At 63.2% G+C, this 21,198-nt stretch overlaps 2 protein-coding genes across 5 annotated transcripts; one reads left to right on the top strand and one right to left on the bottom strand.

Moving 5' to 3' along the window:
• Positions 1-2,560: 2,560 nt before the first annotated feature.
• RNF126 (ring finger protein 126) lies at positions 2,561-14,186 on the top strand. 3 transcript variants are annotated; one of them, XM_032394832.1, is made up of 9 exons: positions 2,561-2,710; positions 9,932-9,990; positions 10,258-10,321; positions 10,654-10,865; positions 12,217-12,285; positions 12,360-12,429; positions 13,010-13,103; positions 13,250-13,365; positions 13,451-14,186. In XM_032394832.1, exons 1-9 carry the CDS (start codon positions 2,636-2,638, stop codon positions 13,598-13,600), a joined length of 909 nt encoding a protein of 302 aa, XP_032250723.1. In that variant the 5' UTR covers positions 2,561-2,635; the 3' UTR covers positions 13,601-14,186. The 3 variants fall into 3 exon arrangements, with proteins under 3 accessions (XP_032250723.1, XP_032250722.1, XP_032250724.1); XM_032394831.1 differs by having other exon boundaries at positions 10,621-10,865; XM_032394833.1 differs by having other exon boundaries at positions 10,621-10,865; positions 13,515-13,601.
• A 63-nt stretch (positions 14,187-14,249) lies between these two features.
• FGF22 (fibroblast growth factor 22) lies at positions 14,250-18,608 on the bottom strand. Of its 2 annotated transcripts, none has more exons than XM_032394834.1 (3): positions 18,395-18,608; positions 16,033-16,136; positions 14,250-15,922 (listed from the first exon to the last, which is right to left on the bottom strand). In XM_032394834.1, exons 1-3 carry the CDS (start codon positions 18,606-18,608, stop codon positions 15,488-15,490), a joined length of 753 nt encoding a protein of 250 aa, XP_032250725.1. In that variant the 3' UTR covers positions 14,250-15,487. The 2 variants fall into 2 exon arrangements, with proteins under 2 accessions (XP_032250725.1, XP_032250726.1); XM_032394835.1 differs by having other exon boundaries at positions 15,668-15,945.
• Between the last annotated feature and the right edge of the window lie 2,590 nt (positions 18,609-21,198).

The following is a 21,198-nucleotide window of genomic DNA, read 5'->3' as shown; positions in this document are numbered from 1 at the left end:
GGCCTGAGTGCTGGCCTTCTGATGCCGCAGCCCCAGGGTGGCCAGCAGGCAAGGGCCCACACAGAGGACACAGAGGCCCAATGGCCCCGGGCTCGAGGCCTGGCCTTGCTGCATGACCTTGTGTGCTCCCTCAGTCTCCCCAACTGTAAAATGGGGACTCAATTGTCCTCACATCATGATGCTTGCGGGAAGATTCAACTTCAGGCCCATACTGAGCTCTTCGTTTTACAATATACAAAACCCTGGTTTCTTGTTCCTACTGCATTTCCAGAGCCCTGCCTGGGGCCGGCACCCAGCAGGGACTCACTATTTTTTTTTTAATGTCTTTTTTTTTTTTTAAGATTTTATTTATTTATTTGACAGAGAGAGACACAGCGAGAGAGGGAACACAAGCAGGGGGAGAGGGAGAAGCAGGCTTCCTGCCGAGCAGGGAGCCCGATGTGGGGCTCGATCCCGGGACCCTGGGATCATGACCTGAGCCGAAGGCAGATGCTTAATGACTGAGCCACCCAGGCGCCCCAGGGACTCACTAATTATTCATGTATTCAAGAATCTATGGGACACTGACTGTAGGCTGAGTACTGGTCTCCTGTTTTAGGCGATGCCATTGATAACTCCTGGATTTAGGGATGGCTGTAGGAGAAGGAAAGAGGGTGCTGGGCATCAGAGTGCAGTATGGGAGGGGACTCCCTCAGGAAGGGATTGGGGCAGCCTCCTGAGAAGCAGGGAAAGAGAAGGGACAGTGGGAAGGGCACTCCCAGCAGAGGGCGTGACCAGACAAGGGTCCTGAGGTTAGCTGCAGCTTGGCCCACCCAAGGGAGCCAGTGAGGCTGGGTTGGGGGAAGGGTGGGCCGGGGCAGATGAACTTAGGGCAGGCAGCAGGGTCCGGTGAGGACCCAGGAGTTGCCATGGGTACCCATGTGTGCTCCAAGCCTCATCCAGTCCCAAAACTCTGGGAGGCAGGTTCTGCCATCTGTATGGAGAATTAAGTGACCCACCCAGGGTCACACAGCCAGCAAGGCTTGGTGGGGCTTGAACACAGGCCTCTTGGGTGATACCTCATAAACTTCTGCAGAATGAAAGCATGGACATGTTTGTGGTGTGAAATGAGCAAGGGGCTGGGCATGAGAGGCCTGAGGCAAACTGCCCTTCCTTGGACCTGGGGTTTCCTGGATTCCCAGTGATGGGACCAGCATGCTCTCCATCCACAGCAGGAATGGCTTGGAATCACCCCTGAACCTTGAGGGGGCCAAGACTGGCTGGCAGACAAGTCCTTGTCCCTAGCCTCTTGACATTCAAGATCCTTTATACACAGGCTCCAATTTTTAATTGCTTGGCACTCTGGTTCCAATGCCCCCTTTTGTGGGAAGCCCAACTCCAACCTACTCCTATTCATTCTTCAAAGCCCTGGCTCAAATGCCCCTTCCCCTAGGAAACCGTCTGTCTGTCTCCCCAGGCAGAGCCAGCACCACCCTAGGGACACATCCCCTGGCTCAATCTCATGGGGCTGGGGTGTCTCCCCGAGCCACGGAGCCATTTTCACTGCCCGTTGAGTTGTTTTCCACGTTGTGTCCTTGCACCCATCACAAGGTCTGGTATGCAGCAGGTTCTCAATGAACGTCTTGTTGAGTGGATAAATAAATAAATGCGTGATTGGGCTGGAATTAACCTCAGAATTGATCCCAGCCTGTGCTGGGTGATAACGAATTTTTTGCTGATTAATTTTGTGGGATGGGGGGGGGAGGTTAGGCTTCCTTCGTTCTCAGAAACAAGGCCACACCCAGCGGGCCTCAGACTCACTTCTCCCATGGGTCATACTGTGACACGGAGGGCAGCCCTCCCTCGACCCCGGAATGGGTCTCTCCTCTGCGTTCATTGAACGAGGGTTTATGGACTACCTATGTACCAGGCGCTGTCCTGAGTCCAGCTGGGAACGAGATACAAACATCCCTTCTCCTTGGGGCCGACCCTACCGTTTATCAGGTGGAAATACTGAGAAGGGCATCTCAGTAGGGGAGACATTCGAGCAAAGACTGGGGAAAAGTGAGGGCAGCCACGCAGGTGTCTGGGGTGCACCCGGCAGGGGCACAGCCAGTGCAAAGGCCCGGCGGTGAGAGCGCGCCCGGCGCCCCGCATCAGCCACAACAGGGAGGGGATGGATCGGTGGTACTTGAGGTGGGAGATACAGTGAGGGAAGTGGAAACTTGCCTATTTTGGAGAAGAGGAGGGGCTCGACCCCACCCCAGCAGGCCCCGCCCCCCGGCCTCCTCGCAGCTCCGAGCCGGGCCTCGCCCCCAGCCACACCCCCGCTCCCTGAACCGGGTTGCCAAGGAGATAGGCCCCGCCCCTCCTAGGCCCCGCCCCTGGTCGCCCAGGCCTGGCCCCGCCCCCCTGCCCGGAGCCCCAGCGAGAGGCGGCCGCGCCGAGTTTGTCCCTCGGCGACCACCGTCGCCCGGGCCGGCGCCTGCCGCGCGCGCCGCCTGCCTCGCTCCCGCGCGCTCTCCACCCCACGCCGTGCGTGCCTTGCGTGCTTTGCGTGAGCGTGCGCGGGCGCGTCGGCCGGCAAGGGAGCAGCAAACGGCCGGCGGCGGGCGCCGCGCGGGGGGCGGGCGGCGCGGAGGAGGCGGCAGTGGCCATGGCCGAGGCGTCGCCGCAGCCCGGACGGTACTTCTGCCACTGCTGCTCGGTCGAGATCGTGCCGCGCCTGCCGGTGAGGCCCGGGCCGGGGCGGCGGGCGGGAGCTCTCTCCTTCGGCCTGAGGCGAGCTGGCTCCGACGGGGAAACTGAGGCCCGGGCGGCGTCGGCCCGGGTCTCTGCGGAGGGCCCGGAGGCGGGGGCCGCCCCCAGGGGCGCAGCGAGGCCGATGACCCCAGATGCGCGGCCTCGGTCCCCGATGGGGAAACTGAGGCCCGCGGAGGCCGCGTGACCTGCGCTCGGCACGCCGCCCAGCGGGAGAGAGGTGGGGGGACCCGGGGCCGTTCCCGGAGCGCGTGGTCGGCGCTGCGGGCGCCTGGCTGCGGGCCGCCCGGTGGAGCCCTCCCGCCCGCTTTCCCGTGGTCGGGACGAGAAGGCGATGGACCTGGGCTGGGCCTGACAGCTGCCCGGGGCAGATCTTTGTGACCCGGGCCTGCGTTTTTGGGCTTCCCTGGGGGGGGGGCGGTGCGGTGAGGCCAGCCTGTGGCCAGGTGTTGCTTTCTGCTCATTTAGGGCCAACGTTTCTCAAACCGGGTGGTGCGGGAGGGGGCTGCTTGTTAAAGGTTACAGTTTTCCAGGCTCCTCATCCCGGGGGTCCAGGGTGGGACCCGTGTTTCCCTGCCCCAGGCCGGAAGGGAAAGCCGTGGTCCCGTCCGACCCTCTCCAACCTTACAGGTGCAAAATCTGAAACCCGGGGAAGCTCAGGCCAGCCGTGGTCCTGACATTTGCCACTGGGCCAGCTCAGGCGGGACAGGAAGAGGGAGGTGTGGGATTGGGAACCCTCCCCCGCCTCGGTGAAGGGGCTGCCGGCGGTGAGGATTTATTGAGCACCTTCTAGGTGCTCTCCTTGTACTTTATCTCCGGGAGGCATGCTCCCCACAGCCGCCTGGCTAGTGGGTGGTGGATGGTGGATGGAGGGTGTTCCGGTATCAGAGCCCGACTCCGATCTGCCTTTCCAGCTGTGGGGACCCCTGGGAAGAGGGGGCTGGGAGGGGGCTGGGGAAGGAGTCTTTAGGCATCATCCCAGCCACAGAGAAGGAAAGTGGGCTAAAGTCGGGGTGTGGAGCAGAGAGCGGTGTCTGGGCCCAGGAGGCCAGGAAAGGTAGGGAGGTGTGGCTGCCAGAGGCAAGGGGCTCCTTCCTCCTCAGGAGGAGGGAAAAACAAAATGAAACCTCAGATGTGTGAGCACCTGCTGGGGGAGCTGAGACTTGCCCCACTCGGCCTCCTCCCGGAAGTCCTGCTTCTGCCTCTTCCGGCTTTCTGCAGCCCCAACTCGGAATCTTTTTCGACCATGGCAGGAAGGGGCTGGTCCCCTGACAGCTCAGCAGCGTAGATTAATTGCATACAGCCCCTTGCAGCTGGCATGAGCCCGGCGACAGGCCCTGGGTCTCGGGCTTCCCCCAGAGTGGCCTGCTTTGTGGTGGGGCTGGGCAGTCTGCACAGCTGTCTGCTCTGGGCCTCTCTTCCTGGGGCCAGCACAGGGCCTGGGTCCTGGCCAGGTGTGGCCGCTTCCTGGCCGTGTGGCCTTGGACCTGGAGGACCCTGACCTCTTGCAGTTGTCGCCGGGCTGGTGAGGACCTTCCTAAGCACAGAATCCAGTGGTGTCAAGGTATCCTTGACTTTTGTCCTCAGAGTTTATAGGCTGGTCAGGGAGCCAGTGTTGAGTAAGGGATTGGCAAATATTTAGTTGGGAGTGCTGGTAAATTCCGTAAAAGCAAATAACGGTAAGGAGTGTGCCTGCTTGTGGGTTTGGAATAGGATTCCACGAGGCGCAGTAGACAGGGTGACTGTTTATCAGTAAGGGGCACACCTGATGTTGCGGGGCCGGAAACGCACACTCAGCTAACCTGGTAGCGGTGGAAGGTCCTGGCCCCCGTGGCGGCGTGTTCTGTTCATGGGAAGGTGGTGCTGGTGTTAGTGGGCTACAGGGCCTTGGGGCTGGCTTGTGTGCAGTTCCTGCCTTAGATTTTTGTCATTGCGGTGGTCCCTCCAGAGGCCCCAGACAGTGCCTGCTTTCGGGAGCTTCTCTGCAGGATCAGGCTGAGGCCACACCCAGCTGTGCCACGTCTGCGCCATGTGGCTCTGGGCGAGGCGCTCAACGTCCCTGGACCTCAGTTTCCCCGCCTGCAAGATGGGTTTGAGGAGCTAATCCGTGCCCACTCAGTGGGGTCCAGTTGGGAGCGTGTGTGTGTGAAGGAGCCCAGCGCCTGACCCGCAGGACGCACAGGGACAGGCTTGTGGCCTGGCTGGGGCAGGGCATGTGGGAGCAGGAGCCAGACAGGCCGGCTGGCGCACAAGCCCAGACTCGATCCTTCCTGGGAAACGGCAGCGCTCAGGATGCGGTGGATGTGCTGCTGGTTTCGGTGGCGTGACTGTGGGGCTGTGGAAGCGGAGCGTCCCTGGTCAGAGCCCGGCTGTGCTCGGCGTCCACAGGGCTTGCCAGGAGGTGCAGGGTCCCACCAGGTGGACGGAGCAGGTGGAAGTCCAGGGTCCTCACGCCCTGAGCTCCTTGTTGCAGGTGGCGTCTTAGATGGCCCTCTTTCCACCTGTCGTCTCGTGATGGTGACTGCTTTCCTTCTCAGGAATGTCCTGAGTGCACGGTTGGACAGAGACTGGGCCTGGAGGGGTGCTGGGGTGAGGAGAACCGGCCTGCCCTCGCGCTCTTCACGCGTCTGCTGCCCTTGCTCCTAGAGGGGCCTGGAGAAGTCCTGGCCCTCAGTTTTTAGCAGAATGAATGGAGTCCTCTCCACGGAGCCCTCCATGGAGCTGGGCCTGCCTCCTAGGCACCATATGGCCTCGTTCTGGACCCTCTGGCACCTGACAGCCCTGTGTGGCCCTGTGCTATGTGCTGTGCTGGGCCCTGCTTGTGGCAGGGAGGCCCTGCCCCATGGTGAGCCGTCCATTTGCAGCTGCAGAAACCGGGGCCCTGGGGAGGTTAAGTGTGGAACTGACTCCAGTGGTTCGCTGGAGTGCAGAGCATGGAGTTGAGATCGGGCACCAGGGATGCCTAGGGAGCCTCGATGTGTGAGCTGCCCCACCCCCACCCTGCAGCCCCACACAGTGGATGCTCCAAAGAGGGCTGGTGTTTGCTCAGGGTCTGAAGTCAGCAGGGGCGGAAGCAGGCTGAGCCCCAAAGAGGTGGCTGGATGCTGGGCTGAGCCATGCCCTAGGCACCCCAGGCCTCTGAGCCATCTGGCAGGCTGAAGTGAGGGGGAACCCCCAGTGTAGCGGGCACACGTGTCCTATCCTATGGCATCCCGGCTAGCAGTGGTGTCAGAAGCACCCTGGGAAGATAAGGAAGGTGGGATTGGATACCCCGGGGTGGAAACGAGTGCTGGGCTGTGTGTGTGCTCATCTCTGGCTCGCAGCGGGCCTCACACACTGCCAGGTCCTGGTGTGGCTCCGCACCCAGCAGTGTGCGCGATGCTCACAGACGCTCGGGGGACAGATGGGGTGTGAGCGTGGGGCGTGGTGGCCGCTGCTAAGACCCCAGGAATAAAGTGCAGGGAGGCTGGGGAGTGGTGAGGGGCAGGGTCGGCTTTCCCATGGGGTCTGGCAGGTTCCTCTGCCCAGTGACAGCTGAGAACGGCTGTGTGGGGCAGGAAGTGTGCTCCTGGGGTTCGTGGCTGGTGAGCAGGGGGCTGCAGGGGTGCGGGAGTCCCATCATGTCTGTGTTTGGACCTGAGTCCGTGTCCCTCCGATGTCTGCACCGCACTTGGACTTCTGCCTCCTCTGGAGGAGCCCTGACGGGCCTGGGCCTACAGAGCCCAGCGTCACCATAGAGCAGACCATCCTGTGGGGCCAGCTACCTCTCTGACGCCCGCCGAAGTTTCCCGGATGTAACCGTACTTGCCTGGCCATGGTGTGAAGGAGTGTATGAATGAGGGCTGGTGCCTGTTCCTGAGGGCCATCCCGGCTGACCTCCCTGTCACTGAGGAGGGCTGAGTCGCACCACCTAGGCGCATCATGGGGGCTGAGCACAGGGAGCGAGCGCTCAGTGAATTTAGCGTCCTGTCTTCGGTGCTGTGGCCGCCACTGTTGGTGATGATGCTGGGGTGGTCCCCTCCCTCCCTCCTAGGGGGAGAGGTCACTGATTCACCATGAGGAGCCATCGGTTAGAGACAGGTGCTCACACTTGAGGGCTGGGAGCAAGGGGCTGCCACCACCTGGACCCAGGCTCGGTAGACAGGCTCTGCCTTGTGGGCCACAAACACTCTGTCCAGGGTCTCCTTGCTTGGCTGCAGTTTTCTATTACTGGGTACTCAGGTTTAAGAGAAACCTCTGGGGTGTGCCCATGGAGGAGGAGAGCACTGGGACACCCCCAGATCTGGTCCCTTCCCCACTGCCTAGAAGCAGAGCGTGGAGCCTGCTGAACTCCTAGGTGTCGGGGCCACGGCTCCGACAGGCCAACCTGGACTCAGAGAGAGCACGGAGGCAGGGCCCTGACCACAGCCAGCAGCTGAGCCGTAGCCCTCCAGTCCCCAGTGGCTCCTGGATTTCAGAGCCCTAGGGTTGAGGCCATCCTCCATTTACAGGTGGGGAGACCGAGGCTTGCAGCCAGGAGGTGACGTTTGAGCAGAGACCCGACTTCCGAGAGGGGGCAAGCCAGGTAGCTATCGGGGGAGAATGCTCCGGCAAAGGGGATGGTGTGCAGGCCCTGAGAAGAGAGGGCAGGTGGAGGTGGCCTGGATGGGGCAGGGGAGCGGGAGTGGTCAGGCCGGGGTGTTCTGAGCTGACCACAGGGGAAAGTGGAGAGCAGAGAGTGGGATGAGGAGCTTGTGCCCCGTGTGAGATGGGGCTCCCAGGTGACGCTCAGGAGCGGCCGCAAGCCTCAGTAATGGCAGGAGAGGTTGCCTGTTTGCCAGCAGGTCAGGCTGAGGCCACCTGCCACACCGGCCCTGCTCTGGCTCCTCCAGGCTGGCTGGGGACAGGCAGCATGCTCAGATGAGAGGGAGGGACAGCTTCTCACATAGGCCCTCCCCAGCCCCGCCATCCCGCTTGGAGACGGCAGGCACATGTCTGATTTCTGTCTCATCTGTAGGGCAGGTGTGTGTGTGGGGTGGGCTCCGCCAGGACACAGAGAGAGCCTGGACCTTCCTGCCCACCCTGAGCCAAGGGCAACCCTGGGCAGACACCCAGTATTGTCTGTGACACGGCCATGCCCAGCAGTGGTTTGATTCCTGGGATCCTAACCGAGGCCACCACAGACACCTGCAGCCACATCAGCCCGTGTCCCAACCCTCCCTCCCCTAGAGGCTCTACCGGGCAGTGAGGACCCTCGCCCCACGTGCTGAGGGCTGGTCACTCACTGTGCTGCAGAGCTGCCCGTTGCCCCCACGTCCCTACTCAGAGGGGCAAAGGGTGCTGTCCTTGCTGCTCCTTCTGGTGGCTTTGTTGAGATACAGCCCACCTGTTCACAGTGTGCCCTCAGTGTTTCCTGTACACTCAGGAGTCCGGTACCCACCACCTCATCCAGTTCCAGAACATTCCATCACCTTCAAGGGAAACCCCGTCCCCATCTGCCGTCACCCCACCCCCAGCCCCTGGGCCCCCACGAGCCCCCCCTTCCCGTCCGCGGATGAGCCTGTTCTGGACGTGTCACCCACGTGGACTCACATGCCGTGTGACCTTCCGTGTCTGGTTCCCTCCCTGAGCGTCGTGGGCTCGGGGTCCGTCCCCGGGGCCGCGCGTGAGGGCGCCTGGCTCCTGTCCGCGGCCGAGGGACGCTCCGGTGCGTGGCTGGGCCACATCCACCTGCGCACGGACACTGGGGTTGTCGCCACCTTTTGGCTGCCGTGAGCGGGGCCGCTGTGGACGTGCACTTGTGGGTTTGGTGTGACGTGCGTTTTCGTGTCTTGGCCGTGTACCCAGCCGTGGAATTGCAGGGTCGTCCGGTGACTCCGTGTGCAACTTTTCGAGGAACTGCGTGACTGTCCCCGCCGGCGTGGCGGATGGTTCTGAGGTCTCCACGTCCTCGCCAGCACTTGTCATTGGTGTTGGAGTCGGGCCGTCCTGGTGTCTCCAGGCTCTGGTTTGCATTTCCCCGCTGCCCGACGGTGCTGGGCGTCCTCCGGCTCACTGCCATCCGTGTGTCTTTCGAGAACTGTCTTGGTTCTTTGGCCATTTTTTCACTGGGTTATTTGTGTTTTTGTCGCTGAACTGTTAGACTCGTTTATACGTCCTGGATACCAGTTCCTACGACCTGTGCACTCCTTCCTGTGCTCCCCACTTGGCTCAGACAGTGTCCTTTGGGGCCCCCTTTGCTTTCGGCGTGCAGGAAGGTGAGGGGACGTGGCCTGTGCTGTGGTGGCACCCACTGCCCTGATGGAGGGAGGGGCCTGGCCCTCCCACCTGTGGCTCCCCTGGGACTGTCAGCAGCCGTCCCCCCCACCTTCTCTCCCACTCAGCAGGCAGGGGCAGACCCTGCACTGGTGGCTGGTGGTGGGGCTCTGGGACCCACGGCTGTGGGCTTGTGCCTGTGGCTCCCCTGGGGCCAGTCCCCCACTGTCCAGTTGGGACAGCACTGGTGGGCCAGGGGTGGGAGGGGGCGTGGCCAGTGGGGATGGGGTCACAGGCCCTGTGCCAGGGCTGCTGGAACGTTCCAGAAATGCCACCATGGGACACCCACAGGCTGGTCCCTGTGCCTGGGTGGTGCTTCCCACCCTCCGTGGCCCCCTCCAGGGACTTGAGCTACTGAGGCCTCCATAGTCCTGGGGCTCCGTGGTCACCCATGCGACCCCCCCCCGGAGCTTGGGGCAGGTGCCTCTTTGTGCACGTGGGGGGCACTCACAGAATGTCCATCTGTGCAAGTCAGGAACTGCTCGGTGGACCCACATCAGCTGGCCTGTTTGGTATGGGCCTTGTCAGAGCCTTCAGCAGCTGATGTGGCTGAGTGGAGACCTTGGAATGACTTCTGTCATCCTGAGGAACATAGGCTGATGGACTGTGGGACTGTGGGATGGTGGGGAGATGACCCGGGAGCTTGGGCCTCACCCGCACCAGGGCAGCAGGTCCAGGGGGCTCCAGCCACGCCACGGCTGATGGGTGTCCGTGCACAGGCCCCACCCAGGGCCACCCAGCGGGGCCTCTGCCAGCTCTGACTCTGGGCTTGAGCAGTTTCACAGGTGTGCCTGGAGCTCGTCCTGTGCTGCGTGCTGCGGTCCTGTGGGGGTGTCCAGCTAGCTCAGCCCGGGGGCAGGGACCCCGAGATCGCACTCACCTGCCCTCTCCTCTGCAGGATTACATCTGCCCCAGATGCGAGTCTGGTTTTATTGAGGAGCTTCCAGAAGAGACCAGGTAACACAGCCCAGGTGCACACTGGCCGGACCAGGCCCCTCGGGGTGCGGACGGGGCTGTGGCCAGGACACGGGCTGCTGCACCGAATGCTGGTTCAGTTCTGGGGCAGACAGAGCCTGGATGGGCCACGGTGGGTTGGGTGGGGGGGTTAGGGGAGATGACCCCCCCCCTTCCTGACCCAGGGCACGGGCAGGGCTTCAGAGGGGGACAGTGGCCCTGGGTCCCGGTGGGACAGTCCCCACTGCTGACTTGTGCCCGTCCTCCCAGGAGTACAGAGAATGGGTCCGCTCCCTCCACAGCCCCCACGGACCAGAGCAGGCCACCATTCGAGGTGAGTCTGGCCCCAGATTGCGCCCCTTTCCTGCAGGCAGCTACCCACCCCTCCCCTCGCCTCACAGGACTGTTCCTCCCGCCTGACCCTTGACTGCTGGGCCGCTCCTTCCTCCTTTATCCCACACATGGCAAGGTCCCCCTGGTGTGTCCCCATCCCTCAGAGCCCTGACCCCAGGACAGCACCCCTCAGCGCATGGAGGAAACGTGGGGTCCAGGCAAGGTGCTGGGCTGGGCAGGACCCAGGTGGCAGCTCAGGGCTCCTGCCCCTGCCCGTGATCACGGCCCTCCTCCCCACAGAATGTGGACCAGCACCTGTTCACACTGCCGCAGGGCTACGGCCAGTTTGCTTTCGGCATCTTTGACGACAGCTTCGAGATCCCCACGTTCCCCCCTGGGGTGCAGACCGATGAGGGCAGGGACCCCGAGAGCCGGCGGGAGAGAGAGCAACACTCCCGGCACCGGTATGGTGCCCGGCAGCCCCGCGCCCGCCTCACTGCACGGCGGGCCACCGGCCGGCACGAAGGCGTCCCCACGCTGGAAGGGTGAGGCACCTGGGGATAGCCGGCGGGTGGGACACTCGTGGGAGTCTTACAACCTGTCCCATCCCGACTCAGGCAGACTGACCATCTGCCCTTCTAGAAGGTTCTGTGGGCACAGAGGGGGTGGATGCTAGTTCTGGGGCTGACCTCTGGGCAGGGCAGTTCCCCAGTGCATCCAGGCAGATTTTGCCTGAGCCCACCATGCTGATGGGTGCAGAGGGGGACCCTAAAGTGTGGCCTGAGGGCCTGAGGATGCGGTGGGACCTGGACAGGGCCAGGGGGCCTCTTGTCCACTTAGTTGCCCCCGTCCTTCTGAGAGGGGTCTCTGCCTCTCCCCTGCAACCCCTGCCCGCATGCCCATCAGCTCAGACACGGCTGGTTCCCATTTGGGTCCTTGTCTCCCAGGGCGGCAGGCAAATGGGGTGGGTTTCTGGCATCCGTGCTCCTCAGCAGAGCCCCAGGCTCCCTCCATGCTGGGGTTGGCACCAGGACGGCTTCCTTGAAAGCTGAGGCTTGTTCAGAAGGACTGGGGGTAAAAAGGAAATGTTCCTCGGAGGGCCCGCCCCCAGAGGATACAGGGCCAGGCTTCTCCAGCGTCTTCATAGCTGGAACTTGGCCCTACACAGAGCAGCGCCTGTGTCTCTTAAGATGGGTTTAGATGCACAGGGAGCTCTGTCCTGCTCGATTCCAGCCAAGGACACAGTCTGGGCTGCCCTGATGCCCCTGGTGTCCCCCGTCTGTGAGCTGCCCTGCAGCGGCTGCCCCAGGCTCGGGCCCTGGCTTCACCGTGACCTCAGCCGGCACATTTCAGGGCTGTTGCGAACGGCAGGGCTGGGGACCTCCGGGATGTGCCCCCAGGTTGTAAGATAGGGAGCGATGTGACGTGGTTCGCGCTCACAGGCGCTGTCCAGGCCTCCGGGAGAGCTGGCCCAGAGATCAGTGAGGGTCTGTCTCGTGTCTGAGTCTTCGCAAATCTTCTTGGTTGAAAACACAGCCTTTAAAATCGGAGGGGGAGAAGAACCATGAGAGACGATGGACTCTGAAAAACAAACTGAGGGTTCTAGAGGGGAGGGGGTTGGGAGGATGGGTTAGCCTGGTGATGGGTATTGAGGAGGGCACGTTCCGCATGGAGCACTGGGTGTTATGCACAAACAATGAATCATGGAACACTATATCTAAAACTAATGATGTAATGTATGGGGATTAACATAACAATAAAAAAATTAAAAAAGAAAACACAGCCTTTAAACGCTGTGAATTTCGAAGCTGGACACGTGTCTCCTCTGCTTCCTCCTCTGGGGTGCCCAGCCTCGGAGGGTGCTGACCACAGGCTGGGCCCCCCACTCTGTTCCAGGATCATCCAGCAGCTGGTCAATGGTATCATCACTCCTGCCAGCATCCCCAGCCTGGGCCTGGGCCCCTGGTGAGTAGGTGGGCGGGTCCCCTTGCGCCCTGCCCGGCGCCTCCGCCACTTGAACCCCAGACCTCTCTGCGCAGGGGTGTCCTGCACTCAAACCCGATGGACTACGCCTGGGGGGCCAACGGCCTGGATGCCATCATCACGCAGGTACAGGGTCACCGCCCCGAGGACGGCACGGGGGTCGCTCTCTTTCCTGCTGAGGATGAGGAGCTTGACGGGCCCTGCTCACAGAGGCCGAGAGAGTCCCTGGTGTGGATGCCCTGCTCCCCAGCTCTCCATAACTCCCATCCTGAGGCTGGGGTGCCCCACGTGGACTTCCACATTCTCCTGAGCTGCCCCGGGGATGGGGTGGTCACCGTGAACTTGGCAGCCCTTGTGAGGCCTTTTGCTGGTGAACTGTGGTGCGCTTCCCCACAGCAGGACCCAGCCCTCTGGCTCTAGCTGACAGGAGGCCTCAGGGACCAGCCCCTGGGTGGGACCCTCTGAGCTGGGAGGGGTCGCGCTGTCCCCAGGGCTGCAGCTGCCCTGGGTGCAAGGTGACCCTGACTGGACATGCGGACGGGTGGGTAGGAGCGTGGGGCTCAGCCTCGTGGGGGGGTCTGGGGACCAGGAAAAACACAGCCTTGGTGCTTTTGCAGGTAACCCAGCCTTGCATTTCAGAGCCCTTCGGGGCGAGGGGCGGCGCCTGCCTACCGAGCTCCCGGCACTCTGGCCTCTTGTCTTTCAGCTCCTCAATCAGTTTGAAAACACAGGCCCCCCGCCTGCAGACAAAGAGAAAATCCAGGCCCTCCCCACCGTCCCCGTCACGGAGGAACACGTAGGTGTGTGTCTCTCGGCCCCTGTCCTGACACTGTCCGTGTCCCGTCCCCCAGGACGCCAGGTGGGGCCTCGGCCCCTGCGTGCCCTGGCGGGGGTGGTGGGCAGGCTCCCCCGCGGGTCTCGGCGGTCACAGGCGTCCGTCCCGCAGGCTCCGGGCTGGAGTGCCCCGTGTGCAAGGATGACTACGGACTGGGGGAGCGCGTGCGGCAGCTGCCCTGCAGTCACCTCTTTCACGACGGCTGCATCGTGCCCTGGCTGCAGCAGGTGAGCCGTGCCCCCACCCCCTCCCGCGCGGCCCCCCCCCCCCCCGCTCTGCCTCTGAACCGCCCCTCCCTCTGTCCCCGCGAAGCACGACAGCTGCCCCGTGTGCCGGAAAAGCCTCACGGGTCAGAACACAGCCACCAACCCCCCAGGCCTGACCGGCGTGAGCTTCTCGTCCTCCTCGTCGTCGTCGTCCTCCAGCTCGCCCAGCAACGAAAACCCAGCCGGCAACTCCTGAGCCCCCCGCCCCCGCCTCGGGCCGGCCCCCAGCCTGAGCACAGGACCTCGCCCGCACCAGGCCCTGCGGGGCGGTGGGGGGGGCGCCGCGAGCTGGAGCCTGGAGGTGCCCCCACCCGCCTCGGCTCCCGCATCGCCCCCCCCCCCCCCGCGGTGGGCAGAGACTCGGACGACCGCCGCCTCCAGGCTGGAGCAAGCTCCGCCCTCCCCACGGGCGTCTGGCGCGGGGGCCTGGGCACACGGCGCCCCCGGGGCGTCCCCGGTCCCCCACCCGTTTGTCTCTAACCTCACCCTCCACACAGTCAACGGCGGAAAGGTTTTTATAATTTTAAATTATTACTGCTTTGAAATAAATGGACGTTTTAGCTCACACGCGGCCCTGCATGATCTGTGGAAAGACCGGGTGGAGCCGCTAGGCCGGGGTCTCCGCGACGCCTGGACAGGCCACCGGCCCCCAACCCAAGCGCAGGGGGCTCGGGACCACAGGATGACCAGCAAAACAAGAACAAAACTGCTCCGACAGACGTTTTTTAAAGGAAAAAATATGTGTATCTTGAAAGCTATTTAAAAATACACCTACTTAGAAAGAGAAGCAGGTGGTTGGCGTTTTCCTTCCGCGCGGGCGCTGGGGGCGGGCCGAGCTGTGCGGCCGCGAGGTCGGGCTTCTCGGGCCTCAGCCAGCTCCGCGGCCGCAGACCCGACCCCGGAGCGCGCCGGGAGCCCCCCCCGCCCGAAGACGCCAGAGCTTCCCTGAGCGTGAAGGCCGCGGCCGCCGGAAAAGCCCCGTCCGCGGGGGCCCTGCCCACGGGGCCGCTGACCGCGCATGTTTGCGTGGCTACGGGGACCAGTGGCCTCCACCGACCGCAGTGAGCGCCCTCCGTCTGCCCGCTCCCTGCCTTCATCCTCTGTATTGTAGTGGGAGGGGGCTGCGGGGAGGGGTGGGAGCCTGCGCGCCGCCCCAGGGACTGTTGCCCTCCCCACGCGGAATGTCCCACCTCGCCCGGGGTGGGACACCCAAGCGGAACTGCCGGGCCCAGCTTGGCTGGGGTTTGAACCTGGGCTCTGCACCCCTTTTCCTTCGGCTGGGGTTCAGCCCGGCGGTGAGGGCTCAGGGGTGCTGGGAGGGCGGCAGCCGCGGCTGCCCCTGGAGGATGCTGGCACGGGGCCCCCATGGCCTGCACGCAGCACCCACTCCCACTCCCAGCCCTGCCCGCCCCACGGGAGCGCGGGAGCTCTGGAGCTCTGACCGCGGTTGCAGTGCAAGCACCTCCAGACCGCGCGCGCCCGTGTGTTTGCTCTACGGCCGCTGTGACCACCACACACCGATTCTCTGACAGTTCTGGGCTCAGAAATACAGAATGGAGGGCTGGTGTCCCCTCCTCCCCCCGCGGCCCCCGGGAGACCCGGCTCCGGCCTTTTCCTGGCCTGCAGCCCCCCCTCCATCCTCACCGCCAGCAGCGCGGGGTCTGCCCGTCTCTGGGACTCCCACCCTCTGCCTCCCCTTTGTGAGGGCCTCGTGAGGACACTGGGCCCCCTGGGAACCCAGGGTCACCCCCTCCTCAGGGGCCCTGACAAGGTCCCCTCTGCCACGTGAGGGGACACGTCCCAGGTCCCGGGACCAGGACGGGGACCGGTCACCCCGTGGCATGTCCATGTCGCCCTCTCTCCCCCAGCCCTCAGACCTCACTCTGCCCCAGCCTCTCCCACCTCCTCCCTGCCTCAAACACCCAATGGGCTCCCACCTCAGAGCCTTTGCCTAGGCCACGTCTCAGCCCTTTGGTGACTACATGGCCCTGTCCTTCAGGCTCCATCCCTGGGGTGGGGCCTTTCTGGGGCCTCCGTACCCCACCCCCTGCTTGTGACTGGACACCTGTGGCCTCTGCTCAACTCAGTGTCCACCTCCCCTCCGACTCAGGAGCTCCCTGGGGGCCAGGCCGTGTCTGTGGGGGTCCCGCAGCACCCCCAGCCCGCCACACAGCAGACACTCCATGAATCCTTGGGGAAAAGACGAGTGACCAGACGTGCTTGGCCACGGCCCGAGCTCGCCGGCCGCCGGCCCCTGGACATGCAGCTCAGGAGGGAGGGCTGTCCAGGTCACTGCTTTGTCCCCATGAAGGTGGGCTGTCCAGGTCACTGCTTTGTCCCCTGTGCTCAGGAGACCAGGACAGGCAGGAAGTGGGTGGACAGGTGGTGGCGCTGTGTCCGGCCCCCACGCCGCGGGGCCCCCTGCCCATCCAGCGCCAGGAACATGGGCCGACCACGGTGACGCCAGCGGAGGGAGGCGTAGGTGTTGTAGCCGTTCTCCTCGATGCGCTCCTGGAACCTGCAGTGGGCAGTGTAGACCCGCTTCGGGGGGTCGGGTGTGTGAGGTGGGCCACCGGACACCCCCCCACCAGACACCCGCCCACCAGAAGCCCCACGAGCTGCACTCACCGACCCGTAGAGGTGGCCCCCGCGGTTCATGGCCACGTAGAAGCCCGTGTGCACAGCCTTGAGGGCCACGACGCCCACGTGGATGGAGCGGATCTCAATGATGCCTGGGGGGGGGGGGGTGGGGGGGGGGGTTGGTTAGGGCCTGCAGCCCACCGTCCGCTCATCCACTTACTCTGGCTGGCTCGTTCACGCAGGTAACACTCACCAAGCGCTTACTGTGTGCTTGGCCCTGGCTTGTGCCCTGACACAGGGGAGCACAGAGGCCCTGCCAGGAGCATTCCAAGGATGGGGGTGATGGAGGGGCAGGAAGGACTCTCAAGCCAGTGTGAAGACCTGAGGCAGGACGGGCCCTGCCAGGTGGGAGGACGTCAGCCCGGAGGGGCCGGCCTCTTGGGCCCTGAGGAGCCCCAGCCAGGTTGGAAGCTCAGAGCAGGGAGGGCCCTGGCGGGTCAAGGCTGAGAAAACCAAGGCAGAGGAGGCGGGGACTGCCTGGGCACAAGTGAGGCGTAACAGGTGTAGACCCCCCTAGCGGCGTAACAGGTGTAGACCCCCTAGCGGCAGCCACACAGGCGGTGCTCGGCCTCCCACCCTGGCCACTGAGATGACGGGAGCTCCAGATGGGAGGCGTGGCAGGAGGCGGTGGGATGGGGGGGGCAGCATGGTGTGCTCAGCTCCATGATAGTCACTGCTGCTGCTGGAGCCCCAACCATATGCCAAGCACTGCACCCCATAACCCCAGGTGGGAGGTGCCGACTGTGCCTACTTCCCAGAGAGGGAAACTGAGGCCTGGGAAGTGGCAGATGGGTGACCCCAGAGGAGCCTTGCCCCACTCTGAGCAGTCCAGCGAGGCAGACCCAGGGGATGAGCAGCTGCCCATACCCTCGACCCACCCATGTACCAGGGCCTATTCTGGAGTCCAGGCCTTGCCCTCTGGTCTTCAGTCTGGACTTGGATGCCTGAGGTGATGGGGAGCTCACCCCATGTCACATGGCACCTCTGTACCTGCTATCTCCACTATCAGGCACCCAGGTCCTTCTCTCTACGTGAGAGTCAACTCAAGCCCACCTCCTTGGAGGCCCCAGACCTCTCCAGGAAAGCTGCCCCCCCAGTCATCTGTACATCACCTGTTTTCATTTTCTTTGCACCCTACATGGCCTCCTGTGAAATTACCAAATTAGCCATTCACTCGTTTAACTGCTTTACCCTCTGCTGTGGGAGCCCCATGAAGGTGGGCTGTCCAGGTCACTGCTTTGTCCCCTGTGCCCACTACAGGATACGTAGTACCCAATTAATAACTACAGAATTAACGAAGGAGAGAAGAGCTCCCAGCGCCTCCCCCCCTACAGAGCCATCAACCATGTCACCACCATTGCTGCCCAGATGGGGAAACTGAGGCTCAGAGAGAAGCAGCGACTGTCCCAAACCACCCAGAAGATCCAGCCTGAAGACACCCTGCCTGTGCCCACCACCGATGGACTGGCCCAGCCAGTCCCCCTGTCATCGTCCTTGTCCGGTGAGGCTAATGAGAGCCTTGGGAGCCCGATGAAAGCAGCTGGAAGGGCAGGGGGTGATTATCTGCCCTAATGGCAGTGATTCAGGCAGTGGCCAGTGATTAGCTATCCCCCCAGCCCAGGCCTCAGAGCTCTGAGCAGACCAAGACAGGCCCACAGGGTCACTGAGGCTCTAGGTCCCCAGTGATCCCCAGGTTCCTCCTTCTCTTTTGCCCCCATGTCTCCTCTTGCTTCAGACGTTCCACACTTATTGAGTGCCTACTGTTTGCTGGGCAGGGCATCAGGGACAGTGACTCCAACTTGACAAGGTTCTGGGCATTAAGGAGCCCCAGCAACACCCCCACCCGACCCCAGCAGTGTGACCCTGGGCAGGTCATTTCCCCTCTCTGTGCCTCATCTACCAAAACAATGTGTGGGAAGAAAGAGAGGGGTCCCTCACTCGGGCAGGTTCTGGGTTTGGATTTGCAGTGTGGGGAGTCCAGGGTTCAGACCCTAGCTCTGCTTCCACTTCCTTATGTAGCTGGGTCCTGGGGTCGCCGCCTCCCCTCTGTAAGTGGACCCAGTGATCTCGGCTACTCAACCACTCAGCTATTCTGCAAAGACCTTTCTCTGCTGCGGAGCCAGGCCAGCGTGCGGAGCTTCCTCTGGGACCCCTACCTCACCTGTGCAACCCTCCCAGCGCGTGCGCTGGACCCACTTCACGGTTGAGGAAACTGAGGCCCCCGCCGGGGAGTGACTTGGCTGACACCACACACCCTCACGGGACAGAGGACCTGGCTCGTCCTTACTCCTGCCGCCGCCCCTGTCCTTCCTGCCGGACTGTCTACCCCGCACCCCCTCCCCGAACTCACTGTCGGCGCCGTGGCGCCAGCGGGTCCCCTGCACGCGGCCGCCGGGGTCCACGCGCAGGAAGAAGTGGGTGGAGGACAGAAGGCGCCGCCAGCGCACGTCGCCCTCCAGGTGTGGGTAGCTGCGCGGTCTCCGCGGACTGCTCGGGGTCCCCGCGGCGCCGGGCGCCCGTGCTAGCAGCAGCCACGCCAGGCCCAGCCACAGGCGGCCGCGCATGGCCCCGCGCCCGGCTCGCCGCCCGCTCTTGCCTGCCCCCCGCGCGTCCGCAGCTCGGCCATCGCCGGGGCAGGGGCGGGGCGCCCGTGCAGGGCCAGCCCGCGCGGGCCAATAGGGAGCATCGGGGGCGGGGCCTGAGCCACAGGGGGCGGGCCTGGGGAGAGAGGGCGGGGCCACGGGCAAGGAGCCGACCAGTGGAGAGGCTGCGGCCGGCCAGTGGGGGCGCCTCGGGGGCGGGGCCAGAGCCGCAGGGGCGGGGCAACGAGGCGACTGGGGCGGGGCCAGGACGTGGGGCGGGGCCCATTCGGGAAAACTCTCCTGCCTCCGCGCGTGTTTGTCTTGCGGGGTGGGGAGTGCGTGTCCGTGAGTCACCGGCTTAGCCTGAAGGGGCTGCGGGGGCGTGGGTGTGAGAGAGGCGGGCCCGCAGAGACACGGAGGGAGACAGAGACAGAGAGACTTCCGAGACAGGGACACGGACAGCTACAGGGAGAGACACAGGGAAAGGCGGCTAAGAGAGTCCGATCTGTGAGACAGTGAGTTGGACAGAGACACAGGGAGCAACAGAGCTGCTCAGGGGTCAGAGACTGGGTGGACAGTCCTGGCCTGCATGTCTGTGCCAGCCCGGCCTCCGCACTGGGCATGCCACCGGGGGGGGACTTGTCTGCCCTCCAAACTGGCTCTCTCGAAGAGCCAGGCCCCCAGGGCCAGGGTCTTCACTGAGGGCTGGGCATGGGGGGACATGTGGGTAGAGGGAATGTTGTGCATCCCGGTGTTGGGCAGGGGAGGGGATGGGGTGCTGTGGGTTGATGGCGGATGGATATGTGCGCATGTCTGTGGCCAGCTGACAGGGGCATGGATGATGGCTGGGGCCCGCACGAGGTCCCCAGCGTCGTCCAGAGCTGCATGTCCGAGGAGGGTGGCTCCATTTACACCCATACCTGCTCATCATTTACAGACACACCCAAGCCCCAAGCCCCACTGGGAGCCACCCTGTGCCCTGGATCCTGAGAGGAGCATGGTGAACCTTCACAGACTCAGAGCCTAGAGACGTCATTGACAGGTGGGGAAACTGAGGCCTGAGTGGGTCAGCACCTTCCCCAAGGCACCACACAGGACACATCCCAGGGCTCCAGTCCCTGCCCCTCTGCTCCCATAGGCCCAGTCCTACAGCCAGGGCCCCAGGTGGCACCTTTAAATAGCACCTGGGTGAAGACAAGGTGACAGGCCTGGCCCAGTGGAGTGCTGGAGGGGTAACCGGTCTGGCCAGAAGCCGGGATGCCTTCCTGGTGGCTCTGGGGATTCCCTGATCCTTCTTCCTGGTCCCAGGAGGGCCATGTATGGGGTGTGCCTGAGCCACAGGACCCCAGGACTGAGATGGGAGAGGGTGTCCCCACACTCGGAGCCCTGAGGCCAGCACCTGAGGGATCCTGCATGTTTGTGTCACCTCCCCAAGCCTCAGTGCCGCCTCAGGAAAATGGGCCAGGAAGAGAAGCCTGGAAGGATGGAATGAGGTAATCCACAGCCTTGCTGGGCAGAGGGCGCCGCGATGCACAAACTTGGAATAACATCCTGATTCCCACAGCCAGAAACTCAGTCTTCACTTCCTGGAGTGTCCCCACCCTGCCCCCCAGGAGGACAATCTTCGGGGCTCTGTGTGATGGGGGTGGGACCCACGCCCAGGAAGCTGTCCTGCCCCGGGTGTTGTTGGAGTTTAATAACAGCTTCATTGAAATATAATTCACATACCACACAGTTCACCCATGGAGGTGTACAACTCAAGTGTTTTCAGTACAGGGTTGTCCGCCCTCACCTCTCTCTAGTTCCAGAACATTCCATCGCCCCGAAAGGAAACCCCATCCCATCAGCCGTCGCTCCCCATCTCCCCCTCCCCAACTCCCGGCCCCCACAAGCCCCCTTCCCGTCCATGGATGAGCCTGTTCTGGACGTGTCACCCACATGGACTCACACCCCGCGTGGCCTTCTGTGTCTGGTTCCCTCCCTGAGCGTCGTGGGCTCGGGGTCCGTCCCTGGGGCAGTGCGTGTGGGCGCCTGGCTCCTGTCCGCGGCTGAGGGACGCTCCCATGCGTGGTGGACGCGTGGTCTGTATCATTTATGTATCGACGGACACTTGGTTGTTTCTACCTTTTGGCTGCTGTGGATTGTGTTGCCCTGGACCTGGGTATACAGGTTTTTACGTGGACGTGTTTTCATTTCTCTCGTCTATATGAATAGGAGTAGAACTGCTGGGTCATACGATAATTCTATGTTTCGCTCTTTGAGGAACTGCCAGACTATTTTCCACAGCGGCTGTCCCATCCGCATCCCACCAGCAGTGCGCCAGGGTTCCGATCTCTGCACGTCCTCCAGACGCTGGTGATCGCCCGTTTTGGCTCCAGCCATCTTAATGGGGCAAAGTGGTGTCTCACTGCGGTTTTTCAAGACTTCAAGCCCGTAAGAACAGCACTGTGGGCACCCTATTCCTGTGTTCCCCGATTCTATATATTCTTTTTGCTCTCCATCAGCAGGAGGATGGGTAAATACACCGTAGCGAATTCCCACCAGGGAATTCTGTGCCCAGGAAACAACAATG

The sequence above is a fragment of the Phoca vitulina genome, unplaced genomic scaffold (genome assembly GCF_004348235.1).
Source record: "Phoca vitulina isolate PV1807 unplaced genomic scaffold, GSC_HSeal_1.0 scaffold81, whole genome shotgun sequence".
In the NCBI taxonomy this organism is placed as follows: domain Eukaryota; kingdom Metazoa; phylum Chordata; class Mammalia; order Carnivora; family Phocidae; genus Phoca; species Phoca vitulina.
The sequence above is the reverse complement of the archived record's forward strand: the minus strand, read 5'-3'. Positions and strand labels throughout refer to the sequence as shown.

Coding starts and splice junctions, on each gene's coding strand:
- FGF22 (XM_032394834.1), bottom strand. CDS start 18,608: ATGCGCGGCCGCCTGTGGCTGGGCCTGGCGTGGCTGCTGCTAGCACGG. Junction 16,137..18,394: donor CTGGCGCCACGGCGCCGACA/GTGAGTTCGGGG, acceptor CCCCCCCCCCAG/GCATCATTGAGATCCGCTCC. Junction 15,923..16,032: donor GGGGCCACCTCTACGGGTCG/GTGAGTGCAGCT, acceptor TGCCCACTGCAG/GTTCCAGGAGCGCATCGAGG.
- RNF126 (XM_032394831.1), top strand. CDS start 2,636: ATGGCCGAGGCGTCGCCGCAGCCCGGACGGTACTTCTGCCACTGCTGC. Junction 2,711..9,931: donor AGATCGTGCCGCGCCTGCCG/GTGAGGCCCGGG, acceptor TCTCCTCTGCAG/GATTACATCTGCCCCAGATG. Junction 10,322..10,620: donor AGAGCAGGCCACCATTCGAG/GTGAGTCTGGCC, acceptor TCCTCCCCACAG/AATGTGGACCAGCACCTGTT.